Raw genomic sequence first — 16,478 nt, forward strand, 5'->3', positions numbered from 1 at the left:
TGGATAGTGGGTGGTTGAAGGTTACAGCACCATGCTCATCGAAGCGGATAAGCAGCTGCAAGACCTGAGCATACGAACAGTAACCCACGCAATAGTCTCCGTGGGTGTGGGGTCCTGGGCACAGGCTGTGGCTATGCACTACAAAGCCCGATCGACTCCTGTTACAGTTGTCACTGTCGAGCCGGATACAGCAGCGAGTCTAAAGGCGAGTCTAGAGACTGGAAAGATTACGCCGATTACGACTGGGCACACCATCATGAATGGCATGAATTGTGGTACGACATCGACAACGGCTTGGAAGATCCTGGAAGAGGGTGTGGACTTAAGCGTCACAGTCTCTGATATCGATGTTCATCATGACCTACAAAATCTTAATGGCCAGGGTGTTAGAGTCGGTCCTTGTGGTGCTGCCCCATTGACAGCTTTGAAAAAGTTACATAGCATAGGCAAAGACCTCACAAAGTTGAATGAGAAGTCTGTGGTGATTTTGTTCAGCACGGAAGGGGCGCGGGATTACGTTATCCCTTCGGGAGCGTGAATATGCTATATCAATCAGGTACATTAGCCCAGCGTCTTAGCCTTCTTCTCTTGCTGCAATCATCATGTCAGTATACATCTTACATGCTATTCAGCGAGCATCTTACCTGTCTCTCCATAACCTTGAGTACATCGTCAGGATTATTCTTGTCTCCTTTCCTCTTCTTTCCGCCTCTCTTCCTTTGTTTCTTCGCACCCCTGGCACCCTCTTCTCCATCATCATCATCATCATCTCCTTCAGTACCAAGGCCCTTCCATTGGCTGAACTTGACTCTCTCGCCCTCTCGCTCCATCTCCTCGGCATCATCAAATCGTGAAGCTCCAAACCCGAGATCCATATCTTCCATATCGCGGTCGGAGGCCGCCAACTCTGCAGCACGCTTCTTGAGCCGGGCTTCTTTCGAGCTGGGGTCGTTCGGGTCTGAGGACAAGTTTTGGAGCAGAGTGGAATTCTCGTCAAGATTGCGGACTTTGGCGAGAGCTGCTCGCACAGTGGCATCGGCCAAAGAGACTCCAGATGGATTCTCCGAGGACGTGCCACGAGTAATCGAACTGAAGTAATCTCGTTTTGCAGGCACTGTGCTGCTTGCTGTGTGATCTGTTTTCTCTTCTGATATTGGTGGGACCACCGTTTCTTCTGATTGATGCTCTCCCACAGGTGGGTCAACGACTTCTACAGCTGTTTCAGGAGCCTTTTCTGCTTCTTCCTCGTCTGAATCGTCGCCATCGTCATCGCCTAGATCAGCAAGAGGATTGTAATTAGACCCTACGCCTTCGAAGATGTCATCATCCTCAGAATCCTCCTTCGGCTCTGGCAGATTATGCATGTTTATCGGCTTGTCGGGATCGTCCAAGTCGTATCGCACCTCGGGCGGTGCTTCCTCAACAATCTTTTGCTTCTTGACCTTCCGCTTCTCTTTGCCATCAGGCCCAGTGATGATCAAGACCTCGCGGCCTTTCTCGTCGGTTTCAATGCGAGATGTTTCCCCTTTTGGGTTGACTTTGCGGAATCCAGGCCCTAGAGTGGGATATCTCTTCTCGTGCTCAGCCGCAGCCGCTCGAGCAGCTTCCTCTCGTTGTCTCTTGAGTTCCTTCAAGATGTCGTTCCGACTACGCTTGACACCAACGACTGGTGGTGGTGTTGTCAATTTCTCGCCCTTCTTTTCAGCCTTGTCGCGGAGAATAGGGCCCACCTCTTCATGTGCCAGTTCGTCGAAGGCCTCCTCCACCTCCGGGGCTTCCTCTTCTTCCGCCTCATCTTCCTTGTTGTCTTCCTTCGCTAGTATGTCCTCACCGCGCCGTACCCTCTCGAGCAGCTTCCTGTCCAAGCCCTTGACCAAGTGAGTAGTCCCAAGGTCGCCGCCCGTGATCTCCTGCACCTGTTTTTCGAATGTCTCGCGGTCAATGTCCCCTTGCTTCATCGATTCCTCCAGCGCCTTGATACGCTGCACAATCTCATTGTTCTCTTCATCAGTGCGCTCCTTGGTGCGGTCGATGTAGCCAGCAGCCAGCTTGGTTCCCTTGGGCGCAGACATGCGTGCCTTCTTATTGGGGTTTGCTTTGGCGTTGCGTTCAGCGAGCTGACGAGCAAAATCCGACTGGACAGAGCCTCGGCCGACTTGACGACTGCGAACATGATAAGAAGCTGCAAATAGACATGAAGATGGGGACTTGCTTACGGGGTCATGGGTATACTAGAGTGTTTGCGCGCGCCCAGCACCGCTTTGGGCGTGCCTGCTGGCGGCGACTTGCCAGTGCCATCGCCTTGTGGTCGCGGCGTATCGATCAGAAGACGGCGGAATTGCGAATTGTTCATGTTGGGCATACGCGATAGAGGCGGGTCGAGGTGACAGTCCAAGAAAAAAAGGACGCTAAACGTTGCGGCCGAGATGGTAGTATGGCCGGCCTCTACCGGTACCGGTAAGCTAACCTGCTAAAGAGAAGCGGCACGTTTTGGTGCAACGCGGGGGGGAAGCTCAAGCTCCTACTAAGTAACTCACAACAACAACAACAACAACGTCATGCAGGAACAAGACCATGGCCGACGATGAACGCGTGAGCATTCCAGTCTGTCGATATCAACGCCGTCAGTACAACGTCTCACAGCAGATCCTGTCAACATGCTCGGCATCGGCTTCAAGGTCCAGGCAAGCGCAAATGGATGACCCTGGACTGTGTGATTGTGTGATTCTACCGGTACAGCCACCCTTCTGCATCTCCGAATCATGATCATCGCATCATGAAGCTGCAATGCAGATGTAATCGCGATTGTTGGATTGACGACCCCCGCCATGTTACCTAGCGTTCCCGCGCACATCCCGTGATGCCATATCTGCCTTGCTTGCTGGTGCCCATTCTCCCGCCCCACTGACTAGGTATATATATGTGGTGCAGTTCACCGATCGTCACCCAACCACACTCGCTCCATACATCTCAAAACCTCTATCTGGACCCATTGTTGGAACAGGACCATGATGTTGAAGCTCTTGTTGCTTGCAGCTTTCGCAGCCATAGGCATCTGTCAAGGCTATGCTCCCCCGTCTAATACGACAGCCCCAGCCACTTTTACAAATCCAATTGTAGACGCTGGAGCCGATCCGTAAGCCCACAACTTGTCCCATGAAGAATACGGGTCTAGCTAACCTCAAAAGATGGATGTTCCGCTACGAAGACTACTACTACCTCACCTACACTAACAACCAGGATATTACACTCTTCCGTAGCAAGTCCTTGACAGACTGGACTGATGCCGACTCCAAGCTTGTCTTCAGCCCACCACCGGGCATGAACTATTCCACGGACCTCTGGGCTCCCGAGATCCACAACATCGACGGCAAGTGGTATGTCATCTTCACGGCTGATCCACGTAATGACTCTCCGCCGCCGGAGATTGAAATGGTGAGTACTGTTCAATGTCACATTTTGTTACCCGTGAGAACAACCGCTTACCTTCCAAAAGTGGTGTGAATACAACTGTCCAGCCGTCCACCATCGTATGTTCGTTGTAGAAGGCACAGGCTCCGACCCATGGACTGCCACCTACCAGTACAAATCGGAACTCGACACATACAACCAATTCGCCATCGACGGAACCTACTTCCAACACAACGACCAACTCTACCACATCTACTCCTGCTGGCGTCGTCAGTACGACGGCTGGCCCGCCAACCTCTGCATCACCAAAATGGCAAACCCATACACTGTCTCCTCCCCCTTCTCAGAACGCCAAATCATCTCCACCCCCGAGTACGACTGGGAAAAGACGCCCTTCGGTCGCACCAGTAACGACCGCCTCTCCTCCAATGAAGGCCCCCAACAACTCACCAACCCTACCACCGGCCAACAGTTCCTCATTTACAGCGCAGCCCGCTCAGACAACCGCAATTACTGCCTCGCTCAACTCGAACTCGTAGGCGATGACCCTATGAATCCTGGTAACTGGCGTAAGCATCCTTTCCCAATATTCTACCAGAACCCGAGCGAGTCTGCATATGGTGTTGGCCATGCTTCTTTCACAACATCGCCGGATGGCAGTGAGAACTGGATTGTATATCATGGGATGCGGGACCCTACGAATGGGTGGAGTGCGAGGTCGATTCGGGCGCAGAAGTTTGAGTGGAACGACGATGGGTCACCAAAGTTTCCACGGCCGGGATATGGTCCTTATGAGACTCCTAAGGGGCAGTAGGTTGTGGAATTGAGTATGTGAATGGTTGTTTGTTGGGATGAATAAAACAGATGTATGGTGTCAATGATTCGGAGCTGCTGCATGAGATCACGCATAGGATCTTTCTCCGTATAAATTTCGAGATAACGCTCATCACTAATGGCCACACGTCGGTGGTAGGCATGGAGGTATCAGTTTTATTGGATCAGCTTGTATCAACAAGCGAGGGAATCTTGCATTGTCGACACCCTATCTATCAGACTTGTCTCATCTGCGAGGTTATCAATCCCGCCGTGAAGACGAATGCACATCTGAATCACGTCGGCTTCGGTCGCAACTACGACTTCGTTGGCCTTCTCTATGATGTGAATGCCTATGCTTACGCTTCTCGCGATCACGATCATGGCTCCGGCCACGACTGCGATCTCGATGCCTACTCTTCGATGACCTATGACGATTGACAACATGTTGCCGTCCTTCTGAAGTAAACTCTTCTTCGCTTTCGTGCCTTGTCTTTCTCTTTCTGTGCCCCCCTCCCCGCGCCTCACGCTCCTGTGTGGCTCGTAGCTCTCGCAGCTCTCGATCCCGTTCCTCGGCCCATTTCTTCTTATCGAGCTTCGACCTCTGTAGCTGTGCCTGAGCTTTCTGCATGAGCGCAAATGGATCGCTCGTGGAGATGCGAGCCTGTTGTCTCTCTTTTCGCCGTGGGTCTTCATTTCCCCACACATCCTTCTCTTCGAAGCCAGAGTATGCGGTCAGTTCCTGATCTTTGCCTGCGGTGGGGGCAGATTTCTGGTCCGCAGTGTACCATGGCTGACTTATTCCACCTTTACCTGCTGCATTTGACAAGCGCATAGTGTATTGGTCTTCCAGGGCCTTTTCTTTCTTCCGCTTCTCCTTTTCTACTTCGGCGTTCTTCTCACGCTTGATAGCCTCCTTCATGTCGACGGGGAAGAGATCAATATGGCCCGCGTGATCCGTGAGAGGCGCATCGCTAAGCGTACTTCGAAGCTTCAGGATCTTTGCTTCATTGTACTCCTCAGTCTTGGGTAACGCCTTGCTCGCTAACCGTATGTCCATGTCTGTGCCGTCCTCCCCAGCCAGCTTCCGCCTCTTTCGCTCGCGACCCCCTTCATCTCGAGCGCGTCTCTGGCCTCTACCATCGCTAGTGGTTGATTCTGGTAGTGGAGGGGGCGTTCGACCTCGGAGTATAGCGGCGCGACGCTCAGCATCGAGTTCCTGCATGCGCTGTTCGTCTGCAGCTTCGCGGGCAGCAGCCGCTGCCTCGTCCGCCTTGACTCGCGCGATATTGTCCGCATTGCAAACGTTCCATGACTACAAGATGTAAGCTGTAATTCGTAGTTGGAATGTGATCATGCAACTCACTTTCTTGCCCAGTAAGTGACTGTCAAAGCATTAGCAAGCTTAACACATGGCGATGCATGCACTCAACGTACAGAGGCATGTTGACGATGAGTAGCAATGTCTGGTGTTCCCACAACTTCCTGCGTTCATCCACTATTATATAGGAATCAAGTGCTGAATACGCGTCATGGTCAATGATCACCAGCTGGTGGGAAGTCAAGCGGGAGCTACCGGTGTTGCCGTTAGTTCACTTAAAGAGGGTGCAAGCTGCGAGCACACTCCACCGCGGACATGCCTGTTGATCCCCCGCAACATGGTATGCGCCTATCCTTAACCGAGAACGATCGACGGCTCTCTGCTCAAGTGAACAAACTGTACACCATGTCTGGGGCAAAACCTTGATACCATTTCGCACCCTCTTTTGATTTCGATACATTGCGCCCAAAGCTTTGTGTCATAACGGCTCCCAGCCACATCCTGTACTCTGTCCCAACGTCTTTGAATAACATGACCATGTACCATTCATGCCAAAAGGTTTGTTAGGGACGATTTCCACCCACTGAATCTATTAGGATTCTTCGCGTCCTGAAAGCACAATCTAGCCCATCTAGCTTCGCAAGATCCATAATCACGATGCCTACCTGGCTGGTCCACGGATTTCGCTGGCCGCGCGCTCAAATCCGAATCCATATCATTCTTCAGAACCTTGATGATGCAGCCCCGGAATGGCTCATGGCCCCTGCAACAACAGCATGCATGATGAAGAATTTCAAAGAACAATGGCCGGCTGAGATGGCGCAATTACCCGACTTGCGCTTCATTGAGCAATACGACCCAGACGACCTTACTGTCAAGGATCAACCCTATGCTTACGTCTGCGACATAGTGCACGAAGTCAAGCTCGGGGTGGATGTGGACGATATAAGAGGTGCAGGCTTAGCAGATGACCAATGGGCAGCCCTTGCAGAATTACGGGATAAAATTGCGGCGGATCAGAAACTTGGCTGGTTCATCGTGGTCAATGGCGATGTTGAAAGGTGGGCACCACCACTCGAGGACGACGATGGTGACACTACACCGAATGCCAGCCTCGTTAGTCCTACGAGTCAGAGAAGCAGCGTTGGCCAGGCAAACGGGAAACAATCTCAGGAAATCGAGCGCCCGTCCACAAGCAGGAGTCTGAAGAAGTGGTTTGGGGGCAAACTGAAGAAGACGAAGAGGTGAGAAGAACACCTAGGGTTAAAGCATGATTCGTTGACTAATTGCCTGGTTCCAGCGGGCGCAATCTGAGGGCCGATGCTAAATCTGAACAACCGGTCGAGCCGGTCCCACCACTGCCAAAGATGTCGCCCAGTGCTGCTCTGCATGATGCGCAGCCATCGAGTGCGGCGAATGACAAATGACAAGTGAATGCAGCTCTCGTATACTCTACGAGAGAGGGCTCCGATTCTGTGTGACATCACCGTCATGTATAATAGCAAGCATGAAATCGCAATTACGCTACACCTATGATCAATACACTGTGATCAACCAACCGTGGTCTTTGAACTTGTCATATACCCAAGGCTATGTTAAAGCCTTGCCAGTATTCCTTAGTAGAGCATGCGTTTTGAGCTCCCATCAAGTGTTGTCGCAAACTCACCTTTTTGGTTAGTGTCCGTCTGTGGTGGGACGCACGTGACGTAGATCTGCCTGGAAGCTAGCTCGACAATTTATCGATCGCGACGGCCACGCGGAGCAACAAGCCTGCACCCAACAAGTGATATAATACTCGCTACTACCCCCTACCCCGCTTCCAGCGATATTATATTCAACAAAACTCCGAATTCGTCCCCATCTCAAGCAGCATTGCCAAAATCGTACGGATTGGCAACGCCTACGCGACCGCCCAAGGCTGTTGCTAAGGTCCACATGCTCGCCAGAGCTTGAATCTGCACCGCCGCCAAAATGAGTGGACGACGCGATTTCCTTTCGATGCCTGCGCCCGAGAACTACGTAGCTGGTCTCGGGCGTGGTGCCACTGGCTTCACCACGCGAAGTGACTTGGGTCCCGCACGAGAGGGGCCTTCGGAAGAACAGATGAAGGAGATGCTGGCCAAGCGTGCGGCTTCGCTAGGCCAGGCAGCTCCTGCGGCGTATGGCGTGACGGAGAGGAAGGAGGAAGAGCACGATGACGAAGAGGATCGGTTTCAGGATCCTGATAACGAAGTCGGTCTGTTCTCGAGTGGCATGAACTACGACAAGGAAGACGACGAGGCGGACAGGATATATCAGGAAGTAGATGAGAAGATGGACAAGCGAAGGAGAGCCCGCAGGTTAGTGAACGCCCCTCCCTTTCCCTCAATACTCGTCAGCACCTCCCCTATGCCCTATCTTTGCTGTAGAAGTATTCATCGTTCCTTCTATATGAACAGATACCGATATCCTACCTAGGGAAGCCCGCGAGCAACAAGAACGCGACGAGTACGAAAAGAATAATCCGAAGATCCAACTCCAATTCGCCGATCTGAAGCGAGCGCTCGGCTCCGTTTCTGAAGAAGAGTGGGCAGCGCTGCCTGAAGTAGGAGATATGACGGGCAAGGCAAAACGCGCACGCGAAGCTCGAATGGCGAACTCGCGCTCATATGCAGTGCCGGACAGCGTTCTCCAGGCTGCAGCAAAGTCGGGAGAGCTTGACACTTCAATATCTGCCAATGATGCCGATTCGGGCACAATGACGAACTTTGCATCCATCGGAGCTGCTCAACTTTCTGCGCTTACAGTACGATTGGACTCGGCTGCATCGAACGGGCCAGGTACACAGACGACTACCTCGGGCACAGCGACGAGTGTGGATCCCAAAGGCTACATTACAGCGCTGGATAAGAAACAAGCCATGGGTGATGAGGTTCCTGTAGAAGATATCAACCGTGCGCGAGTACTGCTTGAGTCGGCTGTCAAGACTAACGTTCACAACGGTCCCGGTTATGTTGCGCTTTCACGTCTGGAAGAGGTTGCTGGCAAAGTGCATACCGCGAAAAAGGTTATTCAGAAAGGCTGCGAGATGTGCCCCAAGTCCATTGTTGTGTGGGAAGAAGCTATTCGGCTCAACAAGGAAAATGTTCATAACGCAAAGATCATCGCAGCGAACGGTATCAAACTCAATCCCAAGGCTATTAGGCTGTGGCAACAAGCGATCGATCTCGAGCAGACTCCAGCTGCTAGAAAGAAGGTCACACGACAAGCCCTAGATCATAATCCACAGTCAGTGGAGCTCTGGAAGACGCTGATCAATGACACTGAAGACATTGAGAACGTCAAACTCCTGTTTGCAAAAGCCACGGAGACTGTGCCGCTGTCTGAAGAGCTGTGGATCTCCTATGCTCGAGTCAGTGATGCGGAGGCTGCTCAGCAAGTATTGAACAAGGCGCGCAAAGCGATCCCCACCAGTTGGGCGATTTGGATCCACGCCTGCAGATTGCAAGAAGAGCTTGGCAAAGTTGAGATGTGTGATAGGATCATGGAGCGCGCTGTCAAAGCGCTCATCAAGGAGAATGCGATGATCAAGCGTGAAGAATGGTTAGCACAGGCGGAGATTTGTGAAGAAGAGGGTGACAAGGGAACAGCCGCATCAATAGTCAAGGCTACGATTGGTTGGGGCCTTGACGAGGACGATGAACGGAGAGACATTTGGCTTGAGGATGCCAAAAGCATTTCAAGTCGGGGTAGATTCGAAACCGCGCGTGCGATTCTTGGACACGCAGTGTCTATATTCCCGTACTCGACGACTGTCTGGCACGCATCTGCCGATCTTGAGAAACACCATGGCACGGCTGAGTCACTCCTCAGTGTTCTTGAGCGCGCAGTCACCGCTTGTCCAAACTCGGAGTCACTATGGCTGCTGTACGCTCGAGAGATGTGGCAGTCTGGCGATCCCGAGGGCGCCCGCAAAGTCCTGGGTCGCTCGTTTGAGAAATTGCCGGGCAACGAGAATTTGTACACCCGGGCAGTCGACTTTGAAGTAGACGCTGGCAATTACGACCAAGCGCGGAGCTTCCTGCAAGTCGCGCGAGAATCCGCTGCCACGGACCGCATCTTCATGAAGTCGGCCGTGCTCGAACGCCAACTCGGCAACTTTGAAGTCGCGCTTGACATTTGCAACCAAGCGCTGCAGAATTGGCCCCATAGCTGGAAACTCCACGCCGTCAAAGGCCAAATCTACGAACAGCTGTCCAAGCTCAAGGAAGCGCAAGAAGCCTTCAACATTGGCACCCGCGCAGCTCCTAAATCCCCGACCCTCTACATTCTCCTCTCGCGCATCCAAGAGAAACAAGGCGCGATTGTCAAGGCCCGGTCGACACTCGATCGCGGCCGTCAGCAAAACCCAAAGAACCCCGAACTCCTCTGCGAAGCCGTCCGCCTCGAACGCCGGCAGCAAAACATTCCGGCCGCGCAAAAGATCATGGCCATTGCGCTGCAAGAATGCCCCAACTCGGGCCTGCTCTGGGCCGAGAAGATTATGCACCTCGAGGCGCGCACGCAGCGCAAACCCCGCGCCCTCGAAGCCATCAGAAAGGTGGAAAACGACGCGCAGCTCTTCGTCGTCGTCGCACGCATCTTCTGGGCCGAGCGCCGGCTCGACAAGGCGGCGACGTGGTTTACAAAGGCCGTGGTCCTGGACCCGGATTACGGTGATGGCTGGGTCTGGTACTACAAGTTTCTGGAGCAGCATGGGACGGAGGAGAAGAAGGCGGAGGTGTTGGCCAAGGTGGGCATGGCTGAACCCAGGCACGGTGAGGTCTGGCAGGCTGTTAAGAAGGATCCAAAGTTTGCGAGGCAGAGTGTCGAGGATGTGTTGAAGATTGCGGCAAAGGTTGCGGAGTAGCGGGGTGAATGTTTTGGGGTTGGGGGATGTGGAGTGGGTAGGTCCTTTGGAATGGGCAAGATAAGTAGGGTTTGAGTCGGAATTGGGATTGGGATTGGGATTGAGAAAGAGCCAGACAGATGGCATAGCATGCATGATCTTGTGGATACATTGTGCCAGAAGAAATTACACCACACTGTACAACGGCAAAGACGCCGATTCAACCATGATTCAGAATTAACCCCATCTACCCACTTCCCCAAGGTCCCCATCCTTACCTTGTCTCCCTCTCCCTCTCCCTCTCTTCATGACCCCGCACAACCCACGGGATGACTTGCACATGCCCAGAAACGGTATTTCTCCTCTCTTCTCGGGTGTGAAAGTGGGAGTGGGAGTGGGAATTGCCGAGATGATGGGTCAGAGTGGGGACAAGGGGAGAAAGAAGGACATGTATATCATGTGCCGTGTGCAGTGTCGAATCCTGACGAGGATGAATAGAGAGAGGATGCGTGTTTTCAACTACTTTGGTACGGTGATTGTGAGTTTGGGGTATACTGCGAGTGAGAGATTGGGACACAGGGGTACAGGGGCACAGGCAGAGAGAGACATACACAAAGCAGCAGCCCGGGGCACAAAAGACACTTTCTTGCACGGGTGAAGCGTCTGAATAATGAATAATTGATCTCCTTTGGACTCGCAGCTCTACACAAGAAGAAGAGGAAGAAGAAGTAGAAGAAGTAGATGTGGTAGAGGAGGAAGAGGAAGAGGCAACAAAGAGCCCCTAGAGGACGGGAAAAAAAGGCCAAGATTCTGCTTGCCTTTTAAGGGGAAAAACAAGGGAACAGGGCAAAAAAGAAAAAAAAAGAAAAAAAAATGGAAAAACGAGAAAAGAAGCAGGCAAAGAAAATAAAACAACAACCCCCCCACATACGTACATACATGTGTATATCCATGACTGACTTTTCTGATATCCCAAACCCAATCCGACCGGCCAGGACAACAACCCGACCGTTTTTTTGAACAAGAATCAATCAATAATCGATGCCGGCCCACACAGGTTTGTTCACTCCCTCGACCCCGCTGTCCATCCAAACACTGCGGCCGCAAGGGTTATAAAAAGACACTTTGACGAGCAATAAGACATCGTCGACATAACCCTTGGCCTTGTCCTTTTCTACATTCAACATCCTCATCCACACACACACGTCTCCTTCCCTCACCCGCTGCCCTTTCGTCCATCTCTGCGAATCAAGCTCAACCAGCCGTGACAACGTCGTAGAATCTCTCGCAGCACATGTGCAGCAGAACATCTCCTGATCATTAAGAAAAAAAAAGAGTACCAATTGTATCGACAAAAACAGATAACACTCCCAAAAGAACTCCAGGGGGGTCTCATGCAACAAAGAGGAGTAAGAGAGAAAAATCCAAAGAGAGGACAGACAGAGAGACAACACAGTGGTTCAATGCGAAACGCCGCCCCTATGCCGACGCCGGTGGGTGTGAAGATTTGCTTTCTATCAGTGGTATGGTTGGCGGCGATGAGAAAATATATCGTAGGCTCATGATTGTGCTGTGTAATCCAAAAGAATATGTATAGCTGAAGGCTTGGTGTCGAATGGCCGGGGTATGTGTGCAAACGACACCAAAGTATGTTCATAGAATCACACACTTTGGCTTGTTAGTTTGTCGCTTGTTTCCGTAGCCATTACCGCCTGCAACCCTTGCCCGACGGTCATTTGCGCCTCGCAACCGATCTTTCTCTTGACGTACACGTGGCTCTTTTCTATCCGACGGCGAACGGCCGCCACCCTGGTGGCGTTGTCGACGCAGTTGCCTGACCACGTCGAAAAAGGCCTTTTCGACATTGACACAATTCTTGGCAGAGGCTTCGACAAAGTCACAACCGAGATCCTTCGCCAGGGCTTGGCCTTCCTGTGTGGATACTTCACGCTCCGTGACGCGATCGCATTTGTTTCCGACGAGCATGACAGGCGCATGGCCGTACATGGGTGCAGATGCGCTCATAGGTGAGCCTGGGTAGGTGGGTGAGCCTGCCATGGCAGTCTCTTTGACGCGCTGGATTTGGCTGTGGAAGCGTTGAATGCGAGTAAACGAGGAGCGAGAGGAGATGCTATATACGAGCACAAACCCCTCGCCGTCGCGTATCCATTGGTCTCTCAAGGCGATGTATTCTTCTTGACCGGCTGTGTCGAGAACCTCGAGCATGCATGATTGGCCGTCGATCTGCACTTGTTTACGGTACGAGTCTTCGATGGTGGGGTCGTATGTTTCCACAAAATGATTCAAGCACAACTAGGAGGCGGTCAGACATGTCAAAAATGGGCAAGGGGGGGGGGGGGGGTTGCAAAGGGCTCGGGCCTACCTGGATCGTCAGGGCAGTCTTTCCCACACCTCCGTCGCCAAGCACCACCAGCTTGTACAAAGTCATTTTGCCCGCCATGATGGTGGATGTGGAGCGAAGTCGGGCGTAGAGCAGGTCGAGTGCAGAATCTACGGCTCAGAGCGTGGGGGATGGCACAGATAAAGGATAGGGGCGCTGTCGAGGCCAGCCGACTGCGTTGGGCAAGGTTATCGCCACGTCGTCGCAGAGGTCGTCTGGTGAGAGCGCAGTTGCAGGCGCAGCTGATCAGCGGCCTCGGGGGGGAAGTTGCGGATGGGCAGCAACTCCAGACGGACGGGACGAAGGGGGAGGCGGCGCGGCCAGAAGCAGCGAGGTTGTCGTGGAGCCAAACGGCGGAGGCAGCTTGCACGGCAGCACAAGGGCGCGTGTCGGTGGGCAGCTGCAGGCGCTTCAGAATCGATCGGATGGCGGCGTCACTGGGGAGGGACAGGCGTGGTACAAGCAGGCGTCGGGGCGGGAGCGTGGCCTGTGCAGCAACAACGGCGGTGCAGCGCAGCGACGAGACGAGACAAGGAGGCAGGTAGGGCGAAGCGAGGTGGGACGAAATGTGAGGTTGGAGGCGGACAACTGCTGCGCGTGCGACGATGGGGAGGGCGAGGTAGGATGGATGAGTGTGTATGGTATTGTGGGGGAGGGGGGATGATGTGGGCGTTTGTCAAAGGAGAAAGAGAGAGAGGGGGGAGGAGGAGGAGGAGGAGGAGGATGGATAGATGCTAGCTGGTTGGGACAGGGTCGAGGAGCAGCAGTGGCAGCAGCAACAACAACAACGACAACAACAGCACCAAGAACACAATGCCTGGGGGAGGAAGGGCGTTTTTTGGGGGATAGGCAAAACGGATGGTGGCGGTGGTATAGTGGTGATGTCTACCGTGTATGGCGATGGTGGTGGTGGTGATAGTGGTGGTCGTGGTGGTCGTGGTGGTGCGTGGTGCGTGTGGTAGTGGTTGGGTTCTTCGACGTTCTCTCTCCCACTCCCACGTGAATCCGCAGGCGCCGAGAGACCGTGCGGTGGCTATCGACAACAACGTCTGTCACGGCGGCGAGCTCGCATTGACTCCTCACTCACTTTGCGTGGGTGGGCGTGGGATGGCAAGCGGGTGGCAGCGTGGAGTGTATGTGCGTGTGTGTGTGTGTGTGTGTGTGTGTGTGTGTGGAGGTGCAGATAGAGGTAGATAGAGTAGATGATAGACAGACAGACAAGACAGACAGGGTGATGATAGCGGCAGCGGCAGCGGCAATGATGAAAAGAGGGAGGTCAAAAGAAAGGCGCGATTAGTCTCAGCTGGGCGGTGGCCAAGGGGGGGGTTTTTTTTACGCTGTCTTTGAGGCTGGCTTCTCGTTGGGCGACGTCGGTGGACGCTTTGGGGGGATGGGGGGATGAGAAGGGGGGGAGAGGGGGTATGTGTGTGTGTGTGTGTGTGTGTGTGCGGGAGGGGGCTGCGCTGCCAGACTTGCCAGAACTTGCCTTTAGAGAGGGAGAGAAAAGAGAGAGACAGACAGACAGGCTGTGGCCTGCTCGGGATGCGCTTAGTCGGGTCTCTTCCCCCCCCCCCCTCCTCCCCCCTCGAGCCAAGGGCCGCCCTCCCTCTCCTCACCAGGCCCACGCCCGCCGCCCACTTCCACCCGCACCAACTCACATACAATACACGCACACGCACACGCACACACACACACACACACACACACATTACACATAGTACATGACATAGTACATCCATACCAGCTCATCGGCCAATACACGCGAGCCCATCCAGCCAATGTCCATTGTGGCCAGTCCACACACTCACTCACACACACACACACACACACACATGCACACTGCATAGCCAGATTGAGCCTTTCCATAGTCAGATTCAGCAGCCAGCAGCCAATCTGTACTTAGTCTACAGCCCAATTGTGTCTTGTCTTGTCTTGTCGTGTCTTGTCTTGTGTACTGTGTGTGTACTAAGTCTATACCATATCTTCTTGTCCGCAGCCATACTTTTCACCACCTGCCAGCCTGACGAACCAGCGTCAAGGCCACTGGACTGCATCATACATAGTAAACCTTGAACCTTCCTATCCTCTTCTGACCCTGTACATGAGTAATACCACAACTGACTACTACATTACCTTACATGCTAGTACGATGCTATGTACCAGTAGGGGCATCCAGTAGTCGAACCTCCATTCATCCGTCGTGTTTCCATTTCTTGGATTCCTTCAGACATCCATTCATTCGTTGACGCATGCCTTTTCACTCCCAACCAAATGGGATCTTCCTCCGAGGCTCCTACTCATACACACCTTGCTTGTCTGTCTACCTAATACCGTACATACAACATACAGTACCTAACCTACAAGCGTCCCACCCACCCGTGCCACCTCCTCGCCTGCATCGTGCACATACACACACACACACACACACAAGCACAGGCCCCCCGCCCCAAACTAGCCAGACCTGCTAGCTAACGCACACTACACATGCACCCTCGACTCTGTAGGAACAGGCCGAACAGCATGCAACATCTGCGATCAAAGTGCACACACACACACACACACCCGCGCCCTCATACAGACTGCCATGTTCTGCACCGGTACTGCGTTGCATTCTCCCCTTCCCCATGGCTGCTCCTGCATCGCGTCGTGTCCTGCCAACACGGCATGCCCATCCCCTCGTCTGACTTGGGCGCGCAACCCCCCAGTCTCCCGCATCGCCAACACAGGCCCAACCTCAAAGCCAACTTGCAACGGGAGCCCTGCGCCAGCCGTTTCACCTCCCTCTTGAGTCTGGCAGCGCTGGCTCTGGGCTGGCCTTGCCTGAGTCCTGACGCTGGGGCGGGTGCGTGCTTCGGGGAACCAGGCCCCGTCCCGCAAAACAGAGCCGGCGGGTACTTGGCATGGCCTCCAGCAAGTCCAGTCCCGAGCCGACGGCAGCAGCACTGGGACCAACAGAGGGAAGTCCTCTTCCGCTACCGTCTGCCGCCAGTCGCCGTCGACGCAGCCTGCCGCCGTGTGCTAATCAGTCCAAGATGGGGGTGCGAGGCCCATCACAGGTAAGCTGCCTTGCAGGGCGTAAGTGCTCGTTGGCAGCAGCCACTGACGACCATCTGCCGCGCACTACCAAGCTACCTCGTGCGTTGGCCTTAACCTCAAAGGATCACCGGCTCCATAAGGCTCGCTCGCTGGGCAGAGAAGCGGACGGGGAGACCTTGCCAGTTGCGACCTCCAACCATCCCACCCATTCCAGGTCGGCGGGACGGTCGAAGCGCAGCACATGTGCTGCCATACCCGGGACATTTGCGGACGCTTTGTCTGCTCGCATCTCACCCGCAGCTGGTCCCGAACATGTGATTAGCCATCCGAACAAAACAAGAAAAAATGCCTGCAAACGCGTGCTCCACGTCGAAACAATCAGGGGCCGTGCTCAATATCTTGCATTTACCACTTCTGGCTTTCGACGTTGAGCCGTTGGACATGGCAGCTTGCAAGTACATACCAGTATGTATCCATCGTCTGCACTGGCACGGGGAACGGGCCGCTGCGGTCTGACAGCCTTCAGCAACGCATTCATCCGGTGGAGACGCAGATACGAGACGGCCCTCTTCTCGACTCTCAAGGAAGGACAAGTTGACGTTGCGAGATCGACGAGTAGATCCAAATTT

At 53.6% G+C, this 16,478-nt stretch overlaps 10 protein-coding genes across 10 annotated transcripts; 7 read left to right on the forward strand and 3 right to left on the reverse strand.

Annotated features, from left to right (window-relative positions):
* Positions 1 to 31: 31 nt before the first annotated feature.
* On the forward strand, positions 32 to 538 carry IAQ61_006541 (uncharacterized protein; the record flags this gene model as incomplete). Its single annotated transcript, XM_066097216.1, has 1 exon — positions 32 to 538. One exon carries the CDS (start codon positions 32 to 34, stop codon positions 536 to 538), a length of 507 nt encoding a protein of 168 aa, XP_065952693.1.
* A 23-nt stretch (positions 539 to 561) lies between these two features.
* Positions 562 to 2,467, reverse strand: IAQ61_006542 (uncharacterized protein; the record flags this gene model as incomplete). The annotated part of the gene is made up of 3 exons (XM_003845378.2): positions 562 to 591; positions 645 to 2,163; positions 2,217 to 2,467. Coding segments are annotated over 3 exons (1,800 nt in total), but the record flags the coding sequence as incomplete, so codon positions are not given.
* A 483-nt stretch (positions 2,468 to 2,950) lies between these two features.
* IAQ61_006543 (uncharacterized protein) lies at positions 2,951 to 4,225 on the forward strand (the record flags this gene model as incomplete). Its single annotated transcript, XM_003845379.2, has 3 exons — positions 2,951 to 3,136; positions 3,189 to 3,435; positions 3,497 to 4,225. The coding sequence occupies exons 1-3, from the start codon at positions 3,009 to 3,011 to the stop codon at positions 4,223 to 4,225; spliced, it is 1,104 nt and encodes a 367-aa protein (XP_003845427.2). The 5' UTR covers positions 2,951 to 3,008.
* A 194-nt stretch (positions 4,226 to 4,419) lies between these two features.
* On the reverse strand, positions 4,420 to 5,800 carry IAQ61_006544 (uncharacterized protein; the record flags this gene model as incomplete). Its single annotated transcript, XM_066097217.1, has 4 exons — positions 5,662 to 5,800; positions 5,591 to 5,609; positions 4,588 to 5,539; positions 4,420 to 4,562 (listed from the first exon to the last, which is right to left on the reverse strand). The coding sequence occupies exons 1-4, from the start codon at positions 5,667 to 5,669 to the stop codon at positions 4,420 to 4,422; spliced, it is 1,122 nt and encodes a 373-aa protein (XP_065952694.1). The 5' UTR covers positions 5,670 to 5,800.
* A 402-nt stretch (positions 5,801 to 6,202) lies between these two features.
* IAQ61_006545 (uncharacterized protein) lies at positions 6,203 to 6,972 on the forward strand (the record flags this gene model as incomplete). Its single annotated transcript, XM_003845381.1, has 2 exons — positions 6,203 to 6,789; positions 6,846 to 6,972. 2 exons carry the CDS (start codon positions 6,203 to 6,205, stop codon positions 6,970 to 6,972), a joined length of 714 nt encoding a protein of 237 aa, XP_003845429.1.
* Positions 6,973 to 7,516: 544 nt separating this feature from the next.
* IAQ61_006546 (uncharacterized protein) lies at positions 7,517 to 10,433 on the forward strand (the record flags this gene model as incomplete). The annotated part of the gene is made up of 2 exons (XM_003845382.1): positions 7,517 to 7,884; positions 8,003 to 10,433. The coding sequence occupies 2 exons, from the start codon at positions 7,517 to 7,519 to the stop codon at positions 10,431 to 10,433; spliced, it is 2,799 nt and encodes a 932-aa protein (XP_003845430.1).
* Positions 10,434 to 12,065: 1,632 nt separating this feature from the next.
* RAS1_2 (Ras GTPase) lies at positions 12,066 to 12,873 on the reverse strand (the record flags this gene model as incomplete). Its single annotated transcript, XM_003845383.1, has 2 exons — positions 12,066 to 12,725; positions 12,796 to 12,873. 2 exons carry the CDS (start codon positions 12,871 to 12,873, stop codon positions 12,066 to 12,068), a joined length of 738 nt encoding a protein of 245 aa, XP_003845431.1.
* A 71-nt stretch (positions 12,874 to 12,944) lies between these two features.
* IAQ61_006548 (uncharacterized protein) lies at positions 12,945 to 13,358 on the forward strand (the record flags this gene model as incomplete). Its single annotated transcript, XM_066097218.1, has 1 exon — positions 12,945 to 13,358. One exon carries the CDS (start codon positions 12,945 to 12,947, stop codon positions 13,356 to 13,358), a length of 414 nt encoding a protein of 137 aa, XP_065952695.1.
* Positions 13,359 to 13,544: 186 nt separating this feature from the next.
* IAQ61_006549 (uncharacterized protein) lies at positions 13,545 to 13,775 on the forward strand (the record flags this gene model as incomplete). The annotated part of the gene is made up of 1 exon (XM_066097219.1): positions 13,545 to 13,775. The coding sequence occupies one exon, from the start codon at positions 13,545 to 13,547 to the stop codon at positions 13,773 to 13,775; it is 231 nt and encodes a 76-aa protein (XP_065952696.1).
* Positions 13,776 to 15,391: 1,616 nt separating this feature from the next.
* On the forward strand, positions 15,392 to 16,280 carry IAQ61_006550 (uncharacterized protein; the record flags this gene model as incomplete). The annotated part of the gene is made up of 2 exons (XM_003845384.2): positions 15,392 to 15,869; positions 16,064 to 16,280. Exons 1-2 carry the CDS (start codon positions 15,478 to 15,480, stop codon positions 16,278 to 16,280), a joined length of 609 nt encoding a protein of 202 aa, XP_003845432.1. The 5' UTR covers positions 15,392 to 15,477.
* Between the last annotated feature and the right edge of the window lie 198 nt (positions 16,281 to 16,478).

This window comes from Plenodomus lingam (genome assembly GCF_022343315.1).
Source record: "Plenodomus lingam strain CAN1 chromosome Unknown contig_26, whole genome shotgun sequence".
Lineage (NCBI taxonomy): Eukaryota > Fungi > Ascomycota > Dothideomycetes > Pleosporales > Leptosphaeriaceae > Plenodomus > Plenodomus lingam.